The 24,459-nt window shown below is 51.6% G+C and overlaps 1 protein-coding gene across 3 annotated transcripts in view; it reads left to right on the top strand.

Moving 5' to 3' along the window:
- The window catches only part of FAM178B (family with sequence similarity 178 member B), an 83,084-nt gene that overhangs the window by 35,076 nt on the left and 23,549 nt on the right, over positions 1–24,459 (top strand). Inside the window, exons 7-10 of one of the 3 annotated variants that reach the window (XM_045548903.1) lie at positions 5,478–5,592; positions 10,905–10,998; positions 11,343–11,519; positions 11,737–11,834. In XM_045548903.1, coding sequence (XP_045404859.1) covers positions 5,478–5,592; positions 10,905–10,998; positions 11,343–11,519; positions 11,737–11,834 — 484 coding nt within the window. Of the gene's footprint in view, positions 1–5,477; positions 5,593–10,904; positions 10,999–11,342; positions 11,520–11,736; positions 11,835–23,585; positions 23,791–24,459 lie in introns of those variants that run through there. The other 2 variants (XM_045548905.1, XM_045548904.1) reach the window with 2 other exon arrangements.

Raw genomic sequence — 24,459 nt, 5'->3', positions numbered from 1 at the left:
ATAGTCTTTTCACATCGTCCACTCAGCAATAAGCATTTAGGGTTTTTTGTTTGTTTGTTTGTTTGTTTTGAGACAGAGTCTCGCTCTGTTGCCCCAGCTAGAGTGAGTGCCGTGGTGTCAGCCTAGCTCACAGCAACCTCAAACTCTTGGGCCTAAGGTGATCCTACTGCCTCAGCCTCCCGAGTAGCTGGGACTACAGGCATGCGCCACCATGCCCGGCTAATTTTTTCCATATATATTTTTTGTTGGCCAGATAATTTGTTTCTATTTTTAGTAGAGACGGGGTCTCGCTCCTGCTCAGGCTGGTCTCGAACTCCTGACCTGGAGCAATCCGCCCACCTCGGCCTCCCAGAGTGCTAGGATTACAGGTGTGAGCCACCGCGCCCGGCCAGTATTTAGGGTTTTTCCATGTCTTTTTATGGGTCAATAGCTCCTTTCTTTTTTATTGCTGAATAATATTCCATTATATGCACCATAGCTTATCTGTTCACTTGTTGAAAGCCATCTTAGTTGCTTCCAATTTTTGACAGTTACAAATGATGCTGCTGTAAACACACATGTTACACTTGGGAGAGTGATTTGCTGCTACCTTCCTGAGTCATAGTGAAGGAGCCCTGCATCCTTAAAAACTACCCAAGAATGCATACTTAGGTGACAGCATGAGAAAGTGATTGCCTGTAGTTGAAACGTAATAGCTGGGCCTCCAGCAGCCATCCTGGATCATGAGGTGGCCTTGAGCATGAGAGGCACATGCGGATGGCAGACCAGGAAGACAGGCACCCGAGATCCTACAGGGGTAGTCAGTTCTCTGCACCAGCTGTGATCTGCTCACCTCTAGACTTCTTTTTCATCAGAGAATAAAATTCTAGCTTATTGAGGCCCAGGAGGGGCTTTTGTTGTTTGGTTTTGCTTTTGTTTTTGTTTTTCAATTGTGTTTTTTTTTTGTTATTTGCAGCCTAACCTAATTCTAGCAGATTTGAGTGGTTCTGTGGTTTGGCACAATGCAACTCTGTCCTGAACACCAGGGGCCTCAAATGCTCAGCGGTGTTAGGTGATACCAGGCAGTGTGAGTTACAGAGGGCAGGAGAGAGGAGAGGTGGCCTGGGGACAGCATCACCTACCCTGTACACACACTCCCATGAATAAACAGGCCAGGGGCCTGCAGAGATGGTGTTGGGGGTGTGTGCAGGGTGGGTTACAGCAAGGCAGGGAGGATGTCAGGGGCACCAAAAGGAGGGCCTCAGGCTCGGGGTAGGTGGGGAGAAGAGGGAAAATGAACGTGCCCATGGAGCTGGTTGCAGGATGGAGAAGAAACCAAAAGAAGATTACAAAAGCAAGTGGGTACAGCTCTGGAAAAAAGGCATTGTTGGGGGAGAGGCCAAGAACAGCAAGTGGGTCAGAATTTATCAAGGTCTCCTGGGCACGTGGATCTCTGTGGGGAGAGGCAGTGTCAGTCTCAGGGAGACCTCGGCCTGTGTCCTGTGCTTATACTGCAGTTGGGGTGACAGAATGTGCACATTTTTAAAATACGACGTGACACAGGATTTTGGCCGTGTCCCCGGCTACAAGGCCTGCCCTGTCTGCCCCTTACCCACCCCCACTCTTCATCCCCACCCCTGGCCTTGTGCCCTTCCAGCTCCCTGGGCCTCTTGCTCCCCCTAAAACAAGGAGATGCCCTGGCCTCAGGTCTCTGTGAGGCTCTTTCTTCTGTCTGCAACATCGTCCTCTGCATCACTTGGGGGGTGCTCCAATGTCCACCGTTCCTCCAATCCATTTTTGCCACCCGGTGTCATTTTGTATATTCGTATATTTGCATTGTGCGGTTCCCCCACCAGACCATCCACCAGGAGAGCAGGACTTCTGTCTGTTGTGCTCCCTGCTGGGTCCTCAGATTTTAGAAAAGCGCCTGGTGTTCCATTAACATTGGCTGAGTGAATAAACAGTTTAAATGAATAAAGCTAAAGCTAATTGACTAAAGCTAGTAATATTGAGACAGTTTAAATTTAAGTACAAAAGTGGTGAGGGAAGTTAAGTAATTAGAGTTGGGAGGATACGAAATGATCAAATTTTAGGCCTCCCGTAAACATTGTGAGCCCTGCACTCCAGGTAGGATCAGAGTTCAGTCTGGTGGGTGGCTTGCTTTCCTTTAGGAACCAGCGCGTCACTGCAGGGTCAGAGAATTCGGACCCAAGGCAGCAGGTGCTCCTGGTGCAGCCACCCCCGTGCTCCTCAGCTGGTTGATTGTTGGGGTGGGGAGAACAAGAACAGAGCCCGCTGCTGTCATGCCGCTGAGACCCAAGATGAGAAAAGGGGGAGAATGTAGGCCCAGGGAGGGGAGCTGGAGCCAGACTTTAGAGCTGCAGGGGCTGGCACACAGGGCACCAAGGAGGTTCTTGGGATGTGCAAGGGCGGTTTTCTCATTCCATGTAAACGGTGCCAGGAGGACAGTGGGGGATTAACAGCTTCTTCCAGAGCCCAGATGGAAAAGTCACTTTTATTTTAGGCTTGCCACTTTTCTTCCCTTGCCTATCCCCGGAAGCATCAGTTCCGTCCCAGGAGAGAGACCTAAAGGAACGCCTCCAGACTCACAGCCTCTGCAGAGCCTGGGTGCAGCTCTGTTAGCGCTGGCATTTTAAAAGGCACGCTTCCCTGGGGCCCCCCTAGGAATCACCTAAAACGCCTGTTCTGTGCATGGAGGAACTGAGTTAGCGAGCTGGAGCCTGGCAGCTTCGTGTCTGAGTTTTCCTCTGTGTCAGCTCTCCAGAAATCCCTCATTTGGGACAAACAGTGCTCAGGAAAAGCTGAGCGTGTGTCCTACTTAGAGGCAGTGTTAATTATGGGCTTTGGGGTAGTATTTTCCTGTCGTCACATAACCAACTTTTAGGGCTGTTGATGGGGACTGATTTATCTTGAGACCTCCCAGGCCTCTCCTCTGACATGCTCATGACACCTCAGCCTGGGCCATGCCATGGTCTAGAGCAATTACTGGGTAGGAGAGGAGACAGGGAAGGATGCCAGCCTCCAGGCTTGAGGCTGGTGGGGTCAGCACTGCTGCCCATTGAGGTGTTTCACAGCAAAAAATGCACCAGTGTGGGCTGAGGTGGGGCTCGAGACGGGTGGCTGGACAAAGCCCGCTTTGGGGGCTCCCAGCAAAAGGTTCCAGCTTAACTGGGCCTCCCAGGGCCTCGCTCTGGGTCAATTGTCTTTTCCTCCCAGGAAAGTTCATGCACCCACCCACAGATGTGTGCACATACGTGCACAGTCCCCCAAAGGCCCTGGTAAACACTTCTTTCTTGCAAGTGGAATCTCTTTGTGTTTTGCAGATTTCATTCTTCCCAGCTTATTTGTGAAGTGGGCAAGGGGTATCATTATCACTCTCTACCTTGTTAAGTTGCCCAAGAGGGAAAAAAACAAACAAAGTTTTTCCTCCTCCAAGAGTCTAATTACTTGTTGGGTGAGTCCCGACCCATATACATTTCCGAAGAGAGAGACACTCAATGCCTGCTGAAGAAATGTCCTTGGACGGGTTTCAGAGACCCTCTGCTTGCCATTCCATTGTCTGCAGACACTGCAGCCCTGCAAGACTGTTGCTGAAACTTCTCGATGAGTTTAGGAAACTTTCTTGTAGTTGGCCTTGCGGAAGTGTCCAGTTCGCTCCAGCCTTCCCTTTTCTGTGCCCCATTCTTGCCTCTGGTCTCAACATGCCATGCCCTTTCATGTTGTCTTGCCTCTATCATCTCTGTCCCTATGATGGGCATCCAGTTCCCTTCCCGTTACTTGTGATGTGTCTCCTGCCTTGCCCCTTCCCCACGCCCACTTAATACCCCCTCTTCTGAGCAGACTTTGTGCCTCATATTTATTTACCTGCCTGGCTCTTCTCCCCACCAGACTGTGAGCTTCCTGAGGTCAGGATCTCCACTGGGTCACCTTTTTATCTTTTCATACCTGGGTAGTTCCTGCACAGAGTGGGTTGCACTGAAGTGGATCCTTAGGATGGAACACTCACCCTGCAGGATGGTGAAGGTTCAAGCATGTGCTTCTAATGCATCCCTAATCCAGCCTCCAAGTTCTTGATCCCAATGCCTTACCCATTGTCAAATTCAACATCTGTGTTCTTCACACTGCCAGCCCATCTTGTGACTTGTTTTCAGTTTCCCTCTGTCTTAGTCCATTTGAGATGCTATAACCCAGTACCTTAGACTGGGTAATTTACAAATAACAGAAATTTATTACTGACAGTTCTGGAGGCTGGGAAGTCCAAGATTGAGGTGCCAGCAGATCTGAGGTCTGGTGAGGGCTCAGTCTTTGCCTCAAAGATGACACCCTCTTGCTGTGTCCTCCCAAGCTTGCTCCGGCCTCTTTTATAAGGGTGCTAATCCCATTCAGAAGGGCCCCCCTCATGATATAATCATCTCCCGAAGGCTGCACTGCTTGACACTGTCATATTGGGGGTTAAGTCTCAATGTGTGAACCTTGTGAGGACACAGACACTCGGAACATAGCAAGCTTTTAGCTGTGTACTATTCAGATTTGTTTTGAATTCTCTTCATTCATTCATTCCAATTCTTCTACGCACCAGCCACTCTTTTTAGGCATGGGGCATGTGGAGATCAATACAGATGTAGGCCCTGCCCTCATCTAACAGGAAGAGACAGACAAGAAGCAAGTACATTGATGAGTAAGATACTGTGGAGGAATGATAATGGGGTAGAGACGTAGACGCTGCCTGTCCATGGAGTGTGGGAGGTCACAACACAGAGAACACAGGGGATGGATGATCTTGTGCAGCCATCTTTGGAAAAGATGCACAGAAATGTTATTTTTTATTTTTCTACTCTCCCAGTTGTACAAATGTCCTTAAATAGTCAGAGGAAAGGCCCTGAGTATGTAAGGTTTGTCCTATTGGTTGGTGTGGTCAGATTATCGTTCATGTTTTGTTAAATTGGTCAAGAGAGACTGGTACCTATAGCCCACCCTTGCTGAGAGGACATGTCCCAGGCTGTGGAAGGGAGGCAAGGTGTGCTCCTGGTAGGGGTCGTGGACCAGGGGACACCCAGATGTTGCAGAAGAGTGATGGTGAGTCAGCAGTGGACTCTGTCCTGGCCTTAGCACAGAGAGCCTGAGGGTGCTGAGACTGGTGTCTTCTGAGCCTTGCAGTGTCAGGGCCTCTCTTGTCACTTAACCATGAGCAGCTGAGCACCCTGACTGCTGCCTGATGTGGGTGGTCAGAGGGTTAGGGTGAGGGTGTCCTTGGGCCCTTGAACTGCAGTGCAGCCACACTGTGAGGACTCGATAAGGATGAATGTCCAGGTTCACAGAGCTCCAGTGATACTTGAAAACCCCTGGTTGCTTCATTTCTGCAGATTAACACCTGTGCTGTCAGAGAACATAGAAACCGGTTACTGGGGCTAGGGGTTGTCAGAGCCTGCCCCCTCTCTCCTCCTCTAACTCTCTGCCCTCCTTTGCTCACCTGACAGATGAAGACATGCACTTGTGGTGCCCCTCGCTGCCGGAGGTCATGGAGGCATTTCACAGCCTGGGAGCCCACATCCCTGCTCTGTACCCCCTGGGGCCCTTTCAGCATGGCAGCAGGTGAGCACTTCCCCTTCCTCCTGCTGTTTCTCCTTTGTTTGAAAGTTGCTGGGCTAGGGCTGTAGCCCACGTGGTGGGGGAGCACAGAACAACCGCATACAACACACCTGCCTGTGAATGGCATGTGAATTTCCACACTCCCAGCCTCAGGGAAGCACTGGGAGTGGGTGAGCCTGGCTGCTTTGTCTCACCGCTGTTTCTGCCACTTACTGACTCAGAGCCCTTCCTGCACAACCCCTCCCCCCACCTCTGGAGACACCCAGACTTCCCAGCCTAGTTAGTATCTTCCTAGACACGTTCCTGTCTCTTTTGTCTGTCTTCAGGCCTCTTGTTTGGCCAATTACTTAATATCAACTCATGAACAGCAAAGTACTGGTTTACATTTCCAGGATGCTGGGTTTTGTTTTGTGAGTGCCCCCTTTGTGCCCTGAGTTGGGTCTGGTTGGTGGTGAACAATGATGTTAATTTGCATATTCATTGTCCCTGCCCTCTAAGAACAGAGCCACCCAGTGCATAAACAACTATTGTCAGTGGATGGTGACTAGGTCAGAGCTGTAAAAGAGTTATAATCTTGTTCTACAAATGATAGCACATCTAAACTCTTTCTTAAGAATCCTTTGAGAAGTTGGTTTGAGAGAGCGTTTAGAACCTGGAGGGCTGTTACATAGGACCTCCTCCCGTGCATCCTGCCAATGATCACAGGCCCAGGAGGTGCCAGGACCCTTTCCTTTGCCTTGACAGGCAGATGTTCCTCTGCAGGGAAAGCCAGAGCTTTCTTAATAACCTGTTCCATGACCATGTTTAATAATTGTCTGCCAAACCAAAGCACATTCGGCTCTGCTATAAATACCCCAAGCATGTACCAGCCTGCCACGCTCCTGCCCCTCTCCCTCTCTCCCTCCGAGTTCTGTATCTTTTGTCATAAGCTACTTGCCTCTTCCTAACATGGAACTTCAATCACACCACCATCTTCGATGAGTGGGGGAAAGAACTACACTCAGAAAAACAAATGCATGTCACAGGGAGGGCCTGGGGGTGCCGTGGGGTTCAGAAGAACCACTTCTGACTGCTCTGATGAGCACCCAGTGTGTCTGTCCACCTGGGAAGTGGGAGATGACACTGCAGACCTATATCCACCTAGGTCACACTTCACTCTGCAAAGAGCCACTTTCCCCTCCCCTTCCTCCCAGCTCTCCCAGGATTTAATTGCTTGCTGCCTGCCCTTCATGCTGCAGGACAAATCTGTCTCCATCTCTGGGGTGGGGGGGTGGGGTGCTGTGGGGTGGGCATGAGAACTGTGGTCCTTTAAACGCATCACCTCAAGTACTTTGGAACACACACCCCAGCACGCAGACTTCAGCTTTCCCAGGCGTAGCTAAGCTCTGTGTGGGAGGAGGCAGAGCCATGTTTTCCTAAGCAGGGCCCAGAGAGCTGCCAAAGTCTGGCATTGCATTCCCAGACAGGCCATTTTGACACCCTGCCTCCTTTCCTGAGGAAAGACCTTGGCCTGGCTGTTGACACTGTTTCCCTCAAGAGGATTCACAACTGCCCTGGAGGATCTGGCTGATGGCCACAGGGGTGATTTCTCCGCTTGAGGCTCTGTAAGAGCAGGCTGGGGACTACCTGCCAAGCCACTCAGGGCTAGGAAGGTTTTTCTGCCTAGAGACCCCTCCCGTATCTTCCCTGGGGTATATGGATGGTGAAAATGCTCTAGGAGGTTTCCTGGCTGCCGCACTGGGGAAGCTCTGGGGGTCATGGGGTTGGAGGACAGCTCCTCCACAGTATTCAGGAAGCACCAAGAAGGTTCTGGCATCATCCACCAAGGGCACAACATCCTTCAGGCCACAAGGGAAACCTCAGGGCAGGCACCTTCTCCCCACGGTCCTTCTCATCCTTGTTCCTGACCAAACTCAGAGGTTTGTCTGGTGCCAGCTGGTTCCATGTAGGGCATCTCTTTTCTGTTGACTTCCAGGGATGTTTTCATCTAGGGCTCCCCTGGCAGAACAGATGCCTCTGTGACTCCTCTGGGGGCACCCACAGAGCTTCATACTAGCTGAGGCAGGAAAAGAGGGGCTGGGATGTCTCTGTGGATGGCCCCACGACTGGGCTGTCTAGTTGCTATGAGAAAGACAAGTCTTTCACCATTTGTTCCTCATCTCAGATTTCCTGCAAAGCCATCGCCATCTCCCATCTAGTGCTTCAAGAATTCCTTTCAAAAACACACAGTCCTTCTGCAGCAGATCATCTGATGTCCACCTTGTTGAAAACAGAATGGCTCTGCTCAGTGATAAGGCTGGGGAGGGGAACATGGGAGGACATTTGAGAGTGGAAGGGAGAAGAGGAGGGACCAGAGTATGCTGTGTGAAGAGGGAGGGAGCAGGAAGAAAGGCGTCAGCAACCTCGGCAGGGGAGGGGATGTGCCCACACCACTGTGCAGAATGGGCTTTGTCAGGCGCTCTGGTCTCACCTAGGAACATAGGGAAGGTCCTTAGGTAGCTACGGCTGTTCCTCCAAGGCTGCTTCTCCATACAAAGGCCAGCTGAAGAGCCCTGCTCAGATACACAGGCCTGGCCACTAAAGACCTGCAGCCTGGAGGTGCTGCCTGGTGCCAAAAGCCTTTGTGCACTTGGTTCTCAAAAGAGCAGCCCCTTGCATAGGCCAAACTGGTAAATAAATGACAATTAATACATTGACAGGGTACCCTATCAAGTGTGGGGCAGTTGGTAACTGGCCATCTTGGAACAGTGTATTTCGATCCAGGTAAAATTTGCATGTGTCCCCTCTTCCAGTAGCTCAGGGTCAATTCCTTTTCATTGCATTGAGCTGAGATGACAGGCGAGCTTTGGTTTAGCAGTACAGGCCTGTGGGAGAGCACCCTGCTAACTGCCAGCACACAGCCAGCGTGCCGGTGCCCCGGCCACAGGGCGCCTTCGGAGGGCTCTCGGTTACAGTGGTCGTGGTGTGCAGACACTTTGCTTACCATCTTCCCTCTGAGGACATGGGAGTGCCACATACATTGTCACTTTATTATTCAACTTTTGGGGGGAAAAGATGTAGAAACCCAGGTAGAGGTCAATGATGTGCCCCTCGTAAAATTACTTAATGAGCGTAGAGCAGTGTCACTGGGACCCAAATACCAGCTCCTGGATGCTGGCCTCAGACAGGCTAGGAGCCCCAACTAGCACAGGCAGCCTGGGTGGGGAATGGGGGTGGGACCTATCAGGCCACCCTGCTTGTGGAGCCCAGTGATGGAGCCATCAGCTCCCTCTTAACCTGCTGAGTCCAGGAGGGGAGCAGGAATGACAGGCTGTGACTTCCCCGTGCTGTGCTGTGTGGCCTCTTGCTGGGGGCAGTGGTGGAGTCCTGGGGATCAGCTCATGATACGTCTCAGAATAGCAGTCACAGATGCCAGCTCTTCAGTCAAGTGAGTCCTTAGGCAAGGAATAGAGGACCCCCATTATACTGCCTGTCAGCCTGCTGTTCCCAAGGAGAAATGGGCCAGGGGAAACGGTGGAGCTCGCACCAGGAGGCCATCCACCCCCTCACTTGGGAGGGCTGACATTCCTTCCCAAGGAGGAGAGGGCCCTTGTCGCAGCCACACTTCCCCTCCCTAGCTCACGCTTTCTATACTCCTCCCTTTGGCAGCACCAAATTTCTGAAAGCCCATTTCTCTTCAGACTTTTGAAGTCGACTCTGGCTGCCCTGCCCTTTGGGAAATCTGAAAGCATGACCACCCATGCTTGCTCATTTGGTGCATGCTCACAGGCTGGTACAAACCAGGACTCCCCCTCACATACTGGAGCATACAGGCCCCGTGTGTGCCCGCATGTGCAAACACCTCACCCATTATCCGGCCCTAATAAATGCTACAATCTGGAAGGAGGGCTGAACCCAGACCCCCACACTAACTTTGGTTTGTTGGTGCTAGCTTCCCACTGCCTAGGAGACGGATCTCTCCTCCTTCCCCTCTGAGCGCAGCGCCAGTGTCAGGAAGTAAAGAAAAGCAGAAACTTCACGCTCTTCCCCTTGCCCATGGCAGGGTGGCCACCTGGGAGCCCATTGTCGTCATCAGCACTAACTGCGTTTACTGCCAGCCTGATGTTCCCAGGAACACTAAGCGAGCTCAGGAGAGCTGAGCAGTAGTTGAGACAGCACAGGGGAGCCTCCTCGTAAGCTCACCCAACGTATCTGTAATCAACAGTGCACATTTGCCAGAGAGAGGACAATGTCGCGAGGGGGGCCTGGGAAGCTGCAGGACGGGTGGTGGGACTGTGCCGTCTTCTAGGGTGAGCCTCTTGCCACCCTGAGTGTGGCTCTGGTCTTTACAGGGGGTTGTTTTTGCACACAGCCCTGGCCTCTACCCTCATCTGGGGCTCAGTCAGATACATCTCATCACCAGGAGAACTGGCCACGCTGGGCTTGTCAGAAGACAACACTCAGCTCAAGGCAACACCTGTGGAGGAGGGTTTGCAAGGAACGATTTGCATTCTGACTTTCACCTTGCTGACTTTAGAAACTAATCCCCAGGTTAGCTAGCACATGCTGTGCCTTGCAGTGCACGCAGTCTCCACCATCAAGTGGAAAGAGAGAACTCTTTTGAGGAAGACCCTTTAGGTGGACTGGAGGTATAATTTTCTGGTTTCCAAGTCCCAGAAAACTGAAGCTGGAGGCCTCACGGGAATGGCAGCGTGCGGGAGTCACCCCCAAGGGGCCCTGTGGATGCCCACCTCCTGGTATTCACACCCGGTGGAGCCCCTCCCACACCAAGTCAGGCCAGCCTGTGTGACCAGGAGTCAGCTGCAGAGATGGGATGTCGCTCCAAGATTAGGTTATGAAGGGCTGCAGCTCTATCTCCCGCATATATTCCCCCTCCTTCTTCCCCAGATAGCTAGCTTTGGGGAGACCAGCTGCCATGTCACAAAACTTGTGATGAGGCCCATGTAGCAAGGAACTGGGGCCTGCTGCTCAGTGAACTTGGAGGCAGATCCTGCAGCCCAGTCAAGCTGAGACAACTGCAGCCCTGCCCAACATCTCCAGGGCAACCTGCTGAGACCCTGAGCCAGAACCACCCTGCTTAGCTGCCCCTGCATGCTTGGCTCCCAGAAACTGTGAGATACCAAATGCTGTTTTTGAGCCACTGGGTTTTGGAGTAACTTGTTATACTGCAGTAGATGACCAACACACAGGGTGACGATATCCTTGCAGAATGGGTCTTCTGAGTTCTCTGCCCCTGAGCAGAGGCCTCCCTCTGCCTCAGTTCTCCCGTTATGCCCGCCTCCTGCTTCATTGTCATCTCTGTTGTCTTACCTTAGAGTGCTTAGAAGTGAGGCTGGCCTGAGCGGAAATGAGCAGCAGGACACTCCCCAGGAGGTTGCCTTGGACATTAGTCTGAGCTACATCTATAAGGTGAGTCAGGCTGCCTGCCTCTCCCCGGAGCGCTCTTGGCTTGAAATCCAGACCCATTCAGCAGTTTAATTCAGTGTCATCGAGCATCTCTGGTGAGCTCAGCACCATCCCGGGCACTGTGCTGGCTGTGAGGCCTGACTGATGCTGCAGAAAGCACACCCGCTGCATGCCTGTGCCTGCCTCCGGGGACCCCAGAAGGGGCCTCGACTCCAGGCCTTGCTGCTTGTTTTCTCAGCTCCTACCCAGTTTGGCCAAGGGGCTGGCAGTGCCGACTATCTCCCAAGGAGATGGTCCTCTAAATCCTCTCCCCAACCCCTGCCCTCGTTTTCTCCCTCTCCGTCCAGTTCCTCACGCTGTGTGCCCTGGCCCAGCCGGGGACTTACACTGACGGGAGCCTCGTGGGCCTGATTGAGCTGCTGTGTCGCGCCAGCCTAGACGTGGGGCTCCGACTGCTGCCTAAGGCCGACCTGCAGCAGCTCCTGCTCCTGCTCCTGGAGAACATCCAGGAGTGGCCAGGGAAGGTACTGCATGCGCTGCGCCTGACCCTCGCACAGCTTTGTCACTGGGGACTGAGGTGGCCTCTTGAGTGTCCTGGATGGGGACAGCACTCCTGGGAGGTCATCAGAATGTGCCTGGCCTCTGTGACTGTCCCCGTTACTCCCTGAGCGGGCTGGGTGGCGAGGTCAGAGTGGAAGGCAGCTCGGTCTGCAGCCTGCCCGGTGCCTTCTTTCCCCGCAGCTCCAGCAGCTGTGCCGCACCCTGAGCCAGGTGTCCGACCACCACCACAACCTGCTGGCGCTCGTGCAGCTCTTCCTGGACGTGACCTCCCGGAGCAGGTGGGTGCAGCTCCTCCTCCTCCCTCGACACTCCTCCCCACGGGGTCCTGCCTGGATCCAGGATCCTCCCCAGCAGCCCCAACAAACCTCCCGCCCAACTTATAAACCCCAGGGAGGAAGAACTAAAAATACAACTTACTAATGAGTTCTTTACAAATGAAAAAAAGCCTAATTTTCTTAACATGGTCTTATTAGCAAAACAATTGCCTTGTGCAATTAGGTCCTGCCTGTGCAATTAGGTCCTCCTTTCTCTGGGGCTCCCTCGCCAGTCTGGCTGCAGTTCCTTCTTGCCATTGGGGCCTCAGCTGAATTACGTCCCCTGATCACCCGCCTCCCGCCCCTCCCAAACTCTCAATTCATCATTCTGTTTTACTTTGTGCACAGCGTCTATCGCTGCTGAAATTATCTTACTCTTTGTGTCCTTGTTTATGGCTGTCTCTCCAAGTCATCTGCACCAGAGCAGGTACCTGATTGGGGGCACTGCCATATTGCCCCAGATCTAGAATGGTGCCTGGCACGCTGTTGGCACTTCATAAATTCTTTTCCAATGAATGAACGAGCTGAACAAACTCAGCACAGAAGGGACAAGACCCATTGGCTAGATCTGGCCCTGTCTCTCCTCATCTCTCCACCTTCCTTGTCCCACTTTTGCCGACAGTGTCAGGGCATTCCCTGGCCTTCCCTGCACAGACCACTCCCTGTCTCCTCTCCTCCCTTCTCCCCTCTGGGCCTGTCCAGCTCCTCCACCTGGCATGACGCTCTTCTCAGCCCCAGCCTTCAGCAGGCACCTCTGCAGCCACCCTCCCCACTGGGCCCCGTTCCCTTGGGACTCCCTGGAGGGTGGCCTATGGGAGCAGCCTTGGGGCTTGAATAGCCTCACACCCCCAGGGCCCAGCCAGGTAAGAGCTCTGCTCACTGACCAAATGAGTAAGTCAGGTACAGCTATCCTGGGCTCAACTTCGATCCTGAGGTGGGGAGCTCCATCTCTTTCTCGTGAATCTGGTTAGAAGAGAGCCTGACTTTCCACAGTCCTGAGAGTGAAGTTTTTACCCTGTATTTGAAAAAACTGGGTTTCTGGTTAGCTCTGTCCAAGGCCTCCAGGGGCCTCAGTGGTTGCCACCTTCATTCAGCTTAGACATCTGGGATTTCTTTCCATGTGATCTGGAGTGGCTAACCCCTGCCTCCCGGTTCCCTGGCATCCCACAAGCCACTCATCCACTCCATTGCCCAGGCTGGAAATTGCAGTGCTAGAGATTTCTGCCATCCTTGCCTCGTTGTTATCCTTTCATCCTAAATCCTGTCCATTCTGCCTTCTGAATCCTAAACCATTATCTGTGGCTACCTCTCCATGTCAACTTAGGTCACTTCTAATCAGTCATCTCCTTTCCACCCTGTCCTACTTTCTCACCAGCTCACCTGGAGGGTGGCAGACACATTCTGTCTCTTCCTTCCCCACCCCAAAGTCTATCCGCCTTGCCTTGCTCCCCCTTGCCTGCAGGGCCAGGGCCAGGCACCTCCGGCTGACCCCCAAGGCCACATCATCCAGCCCAATTTCCCATTTTCTCCAGCCAGGCCATGTTGTTTGTGGTTGTTTATCACACACACACATATGATGAACCTCGCTCTTTTTCATAGCTGCATAGTATTCCCTAGTATGTGTGCAACCAGTCCTCTAACTCTGGACATTCATCCAATGACTGTCCAGGTATCTGAGCTTTGGGTATCTGTGCAAATATTTCTGTGGGATGAATTGTTTAAAGCAAAATTGCAGTCTTAAAGTATATACATTTAAAATTTAGCCTCCATAAAAAAGCTGAACCTATTAATAATACCACCCAATGGATACGAAAATGCCTGTTTTTCCACATTCTCATTAACACTACATATTCTCAGTTTTGTTTTTAAGTTTTAATTAATCTGGTGAGTGGAAAATATCTTGTGGTTCTAATTTTCATTTCCCTGATTGCCAGTGATATTGAGTTTCTTTTCATGTTTATTGGTCTCTTGTGTTTGTCTTACTGTAGATTATCTTTTGATATTTCTTACCCACTTTTCTATCAGCTAATTTATCTGATTAACTATATTGATCTACATGTTGCTCATTATATACATCACAATACATTTTCTCCTAAGGTTGTAAATTGTACTTTTTAAATTTTTCTGTGTTGTGTCTTTCAGTGAAGTAGAATTTGTTTTGGTTTTCTTTTTTACTTTTTCAATAGATTTTAAATTTCAGAATAGATTTAGACTTATAGGAAAGTTTCAGTACAGAGTTTCTGGATAGTACAGAGTTTTGATTGAGATTTTTGTGTAATTGAATCTTTCTATCTTGAATAGGAAGGCCTTCCCTACCCCAAGACCATAAAAATAGCATGTTCTATTTTCTTTCAGTGCTTACATAACTATGTTTCTATCAGCTCTTAATGCCATCTGTAATCTATTTTTCCTAGGTATGAGGCGAGGATCTAACTTGATTTTTTTCCACCTCAAAAGAGCCAGTGTACCCAACAGCAGTTATTTTTGTTTTAATATTAAATAATTCATCCTTTTGCAACAGATTTGAAGCTATCTTTGTCATATCCTAAGTATATGACTTTGCTGGTTCATTTGCTAGCCACATTAAACTGATTTCAGAAATCAGTGTCTTTTGCAGGGTCTCTGTAGCTGCAGGGCCTGTGGTAAGTGCCCCTTCAATGCCGAGGAGTGAATGAAACAGATGCCCTTCCCTTTTCAGACAGACACGTCAGCAGCGTAGTACCTTGTGCCAAGAGCTTTGCTAGGGAAGAGGGTTCCTCGTCGTAATCGGTGTTATTTATTATATATTTTTATTAAATTTATTTGTTTTTCTAAATAGATAGAGCATTCAAATAGTACAAAATTCAAAAGGTGCCAAGGAGTAGATATTGCAAAGGGGTCCCTACCCCTGTGCCAGAGCCACCTGGCTGGTCCCCAGTCTTCGTGTGCTTGTGCATGTGTATGCATGTTCTGCCCACGCCTTCTTTTTACTTCAAGGTATATTTTGGGAGTCGTTCCAAATTGGTTGGTAAAGAGCTTCTAATTCTTTTTTCCAACTGTGTTGTATTCACTGTGGGTCTTTAGTTAGCCGCTGCCCCACTGTGCTGCCTGTGGTGGTGGTGGAGAAGCGTGCTGGCTGCAAGCTCTGTCCTTGCTGGTGGCTGCCCCACTGGGCTCAGTGCCCAGACTGACCCCAGGAGGAAGGGCGGATTGTTATACAGGGGCTGTCACACTCCTGGTCTACTCGACTGACTGGTTAAGCACAAAGCCAGAACTCCCACTGGCATTTGTGCATTCCCCTCCACCACCCTGCCTTGTTGATCAAGACTTCATGGGATGTGCTGCAAATTTAAGGAAGAGTTGAGCTTCACCATGAAAAATGAAAGTAAATACTAGGGCAAACCACCTGAAATGGGGCCAATGGGAAGAGGAAGTCCTTGGAGGGAAGCCTGCCTTGGGAAGGTGGCCTTGCTGGGGTAGCTCTGGGGAGCTGTTGGGAAGAGCCACTCCCATCCCAGCTTCTGCTGAGGGCTGCAGCGTGCGCAGGAGCCCTGCCAGGAGAAGGAGAGAGGCTGTTCGCCCTCCACTGAAAGCTGATGTTCCCAGGCCCTGGGGACCTGCTTGTGTCACCATCTGTGGCTGTTTATTAAACATCCTGTGCATGCTCCTTCAACGTAGAGGGGACAATGAAACCAGCTTAAGCAGACTGCCTGGTCTGCCTGGTCAGATGGAGGAGTGGACCAAGGCTTCCAAAAACGGTTCACAAAACTGGCCCTGACACTGACGTAGAGTTCTTCACCCAGCAGATCGGCATAGATCTGAAAGGACAGTGCTGCCCAATGTTGGCAGGGTGTGAGGAAGAGGCATATGCTTCTCTGCTCACAAGGTGCCTGCCCGCAATCCCTCTGGAGGCCAGTTTGGCAAAATCAAGCAAATGGCTTAAGACTGTGCGAACCCTTCCACAAACAATTTAACCTAAGGGAACTAGATCGTGAGCAAAGATTTATTGACAAGGATGTTTAGCATAGTTATGTTCATAATAGTAAAAAATTGGAAACAGTCTCATCCCCACGATAAGTTAAGTTCTGCCCATACTATGGAATATTTTATAGTACTTAAAATGACATCACAGAAGAAAGGGAAAGTGAATCAAATAATGCTAAATGAAAAAAAGGCTTTAAAACCATATGTAGGCTGGGTGCGGTGGCTCACGCCTGTAATCCTAGTACTCTGGGAGGCCGAGGCAGGTGGATCATTTGAGCTCAGGAGTTTGAGACCAGCCTGAGCAAGAGCAAGACCCCCATCTCTACTAAAAAACAGAAAGAAATTAGCTGGACATCTAAAAATATATAGAAAAAATTAGCCAGGCATGGTGGCACATGCCTGTAGTCCCAGCTACTTGGGAGGCTGAGGCAGGAGGATTGCTTGAGCCCAGGAGTTTGAGGTTGCTGTGAGCTAGGCTGATGCCATGGCACTCTAGCCCAGGCAACAGAGTGAGACTCTGTCTAGGAAAAAAAAAAAAAAACCATATGTAAAGTGTGACGCCAGTTTTGTTTGAGGGGAAAAAAGGGTAAGTTTGCCGAGCACTGTGGCTCACACCTGTAATCCTAGCAGTTTGGGAGGCCAAGGCCAGAGGATTGTTTGAGGCCAGGAGTTGGAGACCAGCCTGAGCAACATAGCAAGACCTCATCTCTACAAAAAATTTTCTTAAAAATTAGCCAGGCGTGGTGGCACACTCCTGTAGTCCCAGCTACTCAGGAGGCTGAGGCAGGAGGATCACTTAAGCCCAGGAATTTGAAGTTGCAGTGAGCTATGGTGACACTACTGCACTGTAGCCCCAGCAACAGAGCGAGACCCTGTCTCAAATAACAAAAATATTATCTGTCGGTGTTGAGATCAATACAAATGAACTAGCTATCTGTGGGCTTGTTTTTCCTTTCTAAATACCCTATTGGCCTCCTGGCTTCTCCTCTCACCCTTACAGCCAGTTCTCACCATGTAGCGAGAATCACTTTTATTTACCAAATATTTCCTAAGCACCCATGATATCCTAGTCACCATTCTAGGTGCTGGGGACACAGCCATAAAGGAGACACAGGCCTCACCCTCAGGGATCTTACACTCTGATGGGTGAGGGAGCATAAGGTTTTTTAAGTTTTGTTATAGAAAATTTCAGAACATGTACAGAAGTAGAGAGGACAGAGAAGTGGACTCCACGCACCCATGTTCCATCTCAGCAGATACTCACTATGGCCACGGCAATTCCTCTTGCCTTCAGCCACTCCCCACCCCTGCTCCAGATCATGGTGAAACTAATCCCGTACTTCTTATCATCTCATTCAGTAGGTATCTCTAAAAGATAAGCCCCTAGTAGGTTTTTAAAAACATAATTACAACATTATTATCAAACCTAAAACATATAGCAACAAAAGAACTACCATAAGCAATTGAGTCACTTCCCTGCCCCAGGCTCCCCTCTTCCAAGCCTTCCTTGTCCTGCAAGGAAGCCTGGAGTCCTGAAGATGGCCCATAAGGCCCCTTGACTCACCTGGGCTCTTCCCCTCGCTGGCCTTGGCGCACGGTGAACACTTGCATCTTGACACCCACCAAAAACTGGCCAGAGACGCCCACTTTCACAGTCATCACTGTAGAGCCCTCAGCTGATCGTCCCTTCCAGATTAGCTCCCCCCTCAGAGCTCTCTAGAACCTCACTTTTCTCTATTTTTCTTCACCGACTTACCAGTACCAGAAATTTATTCGTTCGTGTGTCATCTGTCCTCTTGCCCATCAGAACATAAGCTCCCTGAGGGTGAGGCCTGTGTCTCCTTCACGGCCGTGTCCCCAGCAGCTAGAACCCTGACTAGGCTATCATGGGTGCTTAGTAAATATTTGATAAGTAAATGCCAACATTTGACTCTCATCTTTACTCCGTTTCTGTAATGGAAATATATTGAGGTTTTTTTCCGAGGGGGGAGTGTTCCCCAAACTGGCCATCCTGTTTTGGGGAAAATTCCTCATGCTTCCCTCTACACGGAAGCTCAGAGCCAAATCTTCCCTTGTTCCACCTCCTGGGAGCTAGATCCAGCTTAACTGACTGGCTGCTACTGAGGCAAGGACCCAGGGACAGCAGCCCTCACCAGCCTTGCCTGGGCCAGTGCTGCCCAGGGCCCCTTGGCCAGCTTTTCTACCTTCCCGTGAATTCCGGAGCTCCCCAGTATCCTCTCAGCGCCTGTTCTAGCTGAAGCAGCCAGCAAGGGAGGTGGTGTCTGAGCAGCGAGGAGGAACTGGCCGGTGGAGCAGGGGTGCAGGCAGCCGGGCAGAGAGCAGCCCTCGAAGTCGTCAGGCCTGCAGCAGGGACGTGTCAGCTGCCCCGGAGCTTCCCTCGACGCCCTCCGGTCTCCTCCCTGCCCCCGCTCACTCTCCTCACTGTGGGATGAGAGGGCCCCACCTTTCCTTCTCCAAGCTCACCACTGTGTCCAGGCCCTGAGTCAGTTCCTGGAGCCCGTGCTCCACCGTACACTCCCTCTCTTGTTCTTTAGATCTGCCTGCGCTGAACCTGCGCAGCCACATGGAGTGGTGCCACACGCAGATCCTTGACCCCACCTTGGCCCCTGACCCCTTTGGGCTGCCAGGAGTTCCTGGTCAGCCTCCTCCGGTCCTCAGCAGATTCCAGACTCCATCCCGCTTCCTGCTCCTGACGCCTCTGCATTTCTGCAAACAGTGTTGTCCCTGACACCTCTGCTCTGCAAACCCAGTACGAAATCTCACCTCCTTCCTTTCTGTCGGACCCACAGTTCTGAATCTCAGCAGTTGCCTCTTCCAGAATCTTTCTTCTGCAGTCACCTCTCTGTGCTCCTGTACTGTTAGCTTTCCATCCTCTGCGGTCTCACTCTCCACAGCAAATAAAGGCGCTCGTGTCTCCCACCTTGAGATGGCAATTCTGCCTCCACCCACAGCTGCCTTCAGCTCCTGCCAGCCCCAGGCTTCCTTCCCCCACTTCCCCGTGTCTGAATCCTGCCCACCCTTGACACGTTGGATTCTTCAGAGCCACGGAGTAAAGTTCTCACAGGAAAAGACATTCAGGCTTCTGGGGTGGACAAGGCCAGAACATTCTGGAAGGAAGCAGGCAAGGTCCAATTAACCCGAAGATTTCAGAAAGGCACCAAATCTGGTGGAGCAAGAAGCTGGGAGGAAGACAGCAAAGGAAAACTGCTCTGTCACCAGTGACCTCCTAAGGCCTTTCCTGATGAACAGTCATCACCTTCTTCCTTGGGCTGCACAGTGCCACTCTCCTGACCTCCTCTCTCTCTCTGGCCACCTCAGTTGCCATCACGGATGGACCTTCTTCCACTAGCCCTCGAGTCTTGGTATGCCTCAGGATTCTGTCCCAGTCCCTGTGCTCTCATGGCTCAGGCCCACAGAGCCAGCTGTGCTGGGTGCTCCACCCAGATTTCCTCACTTCGGGACTGACGCGCTCCCTCCCCAGCTGCTGGGAGTGTTGCCCTGCTGGCCTGCTGCAGGAATCGCCTCTGCAAAAGGAGGTCGCCTTACTTGGGGTTGGGCCCCTTCCTTGAGAGCAGCCCAGTGCCTCAGTTCAGGAAGACTCTGAAGGACCTTACCAGCCCCAGAGCCCCTCACAGGGCCAGCTGAGGCCTTCACTGTGACTGTGTGGCAGCCCAGCTTTCTCTGCTGCCCAGACCTGCTTCCTTTGCTCCCCTACAGGAGCTGGTCCTAAGGGCACCCTCCTCCCTCCTGGCCTCCATACGTTTCTGGCATGCTGATGTCCATTTCAGAGTCCACTTCCTGGGGAAGCCAACCGGAGACACCATCTCATCCACATCTGAGGATTCCACTCCAAGCACATGCTAGCAGCTCCCAGTTCAATACTTTTGTCCTGACTTCTGCTAAGCACCAGATCCAGGCGAGTGTTTCGGATTCAGTGTGGGAAACAAAGCCACAACCTTCTAAGGAGGACCACCTTGCAATGTCTTTCACAGCTCCGTGAAGCTGGAGTGCAGCTCATAGCTCACTGCAGCCTTGAGCTCCTGGGCTCAAGCAGTCTTCTCACCTCAGCCTTCCGAGTAGCAGCGAGGATGACAAGTGCAGCACCACCACACCCAGAGAATTTTTTTGTGGACATAGGGCCCAACTGGCTGCCTCCCTTCACTGACCCTGGGCTGTGAGCATTGTAGGGACAGGGCTGTGGCTTTGTTCTCTGGGTCCTCGGAACCCAGCACAGAGGAGGGGCTTGGCGAGCATGCATGTGCAGTTGCTTCTGGAGGGAAGATTTCAAAAAAGTGTAGGGAAAGAGATAGGACTTATTAAAATGTCTTTTTAGTAGCAGATTCTAAAATGAAGGCAGGCTCAGGTGGGCTGGGAGACAGTGCATTAAAACTTGGAATATGGATTGCAAGTGAACCCAGTGAGGAAAAGGGGAAAGTATCTAAAGGCTGCAGAGGCTACACCTGGAGCTTATGCATGATCTCAGGTTTTAAAAGACATGGAAGATAGAAGGGTACAAAGCAAGGCAACTGGACGAGTGGCATGGACCAGTGGTAGTATGGTTGGGAAATGCTAAGAGCCATAAAAGGGGCTTCTGTGTAGTTATTTTTGAAGCCTGGAGTGCTGTTTTGGGCTGACAGTAAAATGTTAACGCTGACGAAGAGAGAGCAGCACCACATGATTCCTATTTTGCTTCTCTCTTCTTTGTTGAGAATAATTTTCACCTGAAATCCAATATTGGCCGGAGGTAGTTAAAGCCTAAGATAGTGCAGGAAGCCATATGACGGCACCTCGCTGTGCAGATGAGGTTCAGTGCCCTCCAGTGGGAGCATGTCCCACCCCTTCTGGGAGACATGCCGGTGGGTGCCCTGACTCCATGGGGACCTGTGGAGGTGGAGGGTTTTTGCGAAATGGGGTGATGGTGCTTGATATGCCCCTCAATCCCCCAGGGCACAGTTTGTGAGCACGTACTTAGAAAAGGAAGCACTGGTTTCTAGAAGTCCTAAGACTAAATCAGGCCAGGTGTGGTGGCTCACACCTGTAATCCCAGCACTTTGGGAGGCTGAGGAGGGAAGATCACTTCAGGCCAGGAGCTCCAGACCAGCTGCGCAACATAGTGAGACCCCATCTCTACAACAAATAAAATAATTAGGTATGGTAGTGTGTGCCTGTCATCCTAGCTATTTGGGAGGCTGAGGCAGGAGAATTGCTTGAGCCCAGGAGTTTGAGGCTGCAGTGAGCTATGATCATGCCATGGCACTCTAGCCTGGGCAACAGAGTGAGAGAGACCCTGTCTCTTAAAAATAAATGAATAAATATACCAGGCTGGCCTCACTTATTTTTTGACAGGTCAACCAGAACCATGCTTTGGAGAGGACTGTGGAGTACGTGTATCTAGGTTTTAGTATGGTATTTGGTAGATCTGTCATCACATCCTGGGGACAATGTGAAGGAACGTGGGCTGAATGATGGTAGAATGAGGCGGGCTGGCCATCAGAGCGCACCCGGAGGGCAGGCCCCTGTGGCACTGGAGTTCCGTCTTCACTGACAGGTTGGCCAGGGCAGAACCAGGGTTTTGGATGAGGCCATTAATGAAACAATGGTCAGATTCACAGATGACCTGAATACAACTGACAGCAGATTGAAGATCCCAGAAGATCTCAACAGACCGTAATGATGGGCTGAGAGAAAAGAGAAGCCCAGCTGCACAATTAAGAACAGGATCTGGGAAATGGGATTTGACAGCAAGACGTGTGAAAAAAAAGACTTTGGGCTCAATCTGTTAACTGCGTCGCATTGTGGGGCTGCCAAGAAAATGAGCATCAGCCTCAGCTCCAAGCGTCTCACTTGACAGGGAACATTGACAACCCCCAGGCCTTCAGAGGACCCAAACCAAAATGGCAAATCGATTCCAAAAGATGGGAACATGGGGCTGTTGTTACAGCAGAAGGGGCAGCCAGGGGAAGGCAGCAGCTTCCTTCACCGGTCAGAAGGCTCCCTCCTGGGGCCCCCAAAGTACAGGATCCAGAAGCTTTGGGTAGAAGTCCCAGAAGAACAGATTTTGGCAAAATGTGGGAACAAGCTTCCTTTGGTTAGTTCCAATAAATGAACTGGGCTGTCTTGGCAGATACTGCACTTCCTTTGCTGAAATGAACACTTGTTAGGGGTGTGGCAAAGGGAATTAAATGGATAACTATGGTGGCTCACGCCTGTAATCCTAGCACTCTGGGAGGCTGAGGTGGGTGGATCGCTCGAGGTCGGGAGTTCGAGACCAGCCAGAGCAAGAGCGAGACCCCGTCTCTACTAAAAATAGAAAGAAATTATATGGACAGCTAAAAATATATATAGAAAGCCGGGCATGGTGGCACATGCCTGTAGTCCCAGCTACTCGGGAGGCTGAGGCAGAAGGATTGCTTGAGCCCAGGAGTTTGAGGTTGCTGTGAGCTAGGCTGGCACCACAGCACTCACTCTAGCCCAGGCAACAGAGCAAGACTCTGTCTCAAAAAAAAAAAAAAAAATGGATAACTATGCAGACATTAGAGTAGGTGACTTGGGTATTTTCTAAGCCTGAGGTTCTACAATCATATAATACAAAGAAAGAGAGATATCAGGCAGGTCTGCAGCTCTGTAAGAACAAAAAAGGAAAAGAAAGCTAAGAAGAATGCAAAGTGGGTTATGATTGTCTACATGTACCTTTTTATTTACTTATACATGCAGGAAAGGACACATATCATAGATGGACACTGTGGGCACTTTGCAGACACCATCTGTGTACCTCTTGACCGTGGGACAGAGCGTCAGTCGCTCCCTGGAGCCCCCTCTGCAGAGGCAGCGGCTTCCCTGCCTTCCATCACACAGGCTCACTTGCCTGTCTGCACATTTGTATATTAATATTAATAGCTTCCTTAGCGCAGCGTTTGTTTTGTGGGATTCCTCCCTGTTGATGTGAGTGGTTGTGGACAGACCCCTTGTGTGGTGGGTCTGTGGCCGGCTGTATCCTGCTGCCTCCTCCTGTGCACGCCACATGCCAAACATGTACGTGAATGACCAGTCTGGTGGCCATGGGCTTGCCACCAGGGAGGTCACACCAGCTTCTGAGCCCAAGCCCTGGCTTTTCCTGCCTGGGTAGCACACACTCACGTGCGAGATAGAGGAGTCCAAGTGAAGGGCTGAGGAGCGGTTGGTGTGACAGGCAGCGGATGGATGAGAGGGGCCATGGACAGCCCCAGGGACTCAAGCCGGGCAGAGCCCTGAGCAGGGTGTCAGGCAGCATTTCCCCAGCGGAACAGGCCACTTCTGTTGCTTCCTGAGCTGCCCTAGAGACGTGGAAAAGGCAGCTCATGCCTTTGGCCAGATGCCTGACAGCCTTTTAGGGCAGTGCAGCCTTGGCAGGGCCTGGTTCCCCTCTGAGGGACCGAAGACAAGGGGATCCAGAGGGGCTGCACTGACCCGTGTCATCACCATGACGTCCCAGTGGCCCATATGGCCTTTGCCTTTGCCTTCCTCCCTCGGTGCCCCTGCATTGCCTGCCCAGCTGCACTTCGAGGGGGCTGGGAGGCAGAGCGTCCGTATTCCACTTCCCGCCTCTGTGCTCTGGGTTTGGAAAAGTCATTTCCAAATTTCCCAGTGCCTTAGGCTCCTTTGAGTGCTAATCCAGTGTCCTGGTCTTACAGAGGCCCCTGGTGGGGTGGAGGGGGCGGAGGCGGAGGCTGGCTTGGCCTGGCCTGGCCTGGTGTGAGCGCCAGGGCTGGAGCCTGCTGCCTTATATGACAGTGGCTGGGATGGCTCCAGTGGCTTCCTCGTCCTCCTTTGCCTGCCTGGTTTGAGTTCTGGGGAGACTTTGCCAGGTGGGATCAGGCCTCTTCTGGGGGAGGAAGAGCACACAGCCAGCCGCAGCGGGCCCCTCTGCTTGCCCTCTGCAATTTGGCTGGTGTTAGGGGTGAGGCTTTTCTTTTTCCCCTCCGCGGAGTAAGTCCTCAGTCTGTAAAATAAAAAAGTGGTGCCACCACCCCACTGCATCCCGGCGGGAACTGAGAATGCAGGACTGTGTTTAAAAGGCAGGGAGGGCCATCAGGATGAAAGGCTGTGGGCAGGGAAGGGGCTTGCTGCTCTCAGATGTGGGTTCCTTTTCATCCATTCACCCGTTTGCTTTTTCTGGTGCTTTTCTTCGTTTCTGTCAGCCCCGTCCTGACCCACCCGCCTGCCTCTTCCCTTCTGAAACCACCCCAGCACTGCTCTGTTGGCTCCCCGCACCCCCAGCTCAGCCCCTCCCTGCCTGCTGTGCATAGAGAGCTCCCGGTGCAGGCCTCAGCTGGATTAATGAAGCCCAGATGCAGGACTTCTGACTCTGGCTATGGAGCAGCAGCCCAGCTCAGAGGGGCTGTTTACCTCCCACAGTGCTCCTGGCCAGCTGCTGTTGGGCTCCTGTGAACAGCTGGAAAGCTGGTCCTGGCAGAGGCCTGGTGGGGGGGGATGGGGAGAAAACTGAAGGTTGGGGCGGAGGTGTGGCCTGCACCCACGGGCGTCTGGCGTGGGGGCCATGGGTCGGGGAGAGTGGGGATGACGGGCTTCTGTTTGCTGTCGCATGGTTCAGTCCCGATGGAGGCTG

This window comes from Lemur catta, chromosome 4 (genome assembly GCF_020740605.2).
Source record: "Lemur catta isolate mLemCat1 chromosome 4, mLemCat1.pri, whole genome shotgun sequence".
Lineage (NCBI taxonomy): Eukaryota > Metazoa > Chordata > Mammalia > Primates > Lemuridae > Lemur > Lemur catta.
This window is presented reverse-complemented; position numbering and strand designations above follow the sequence as displayed.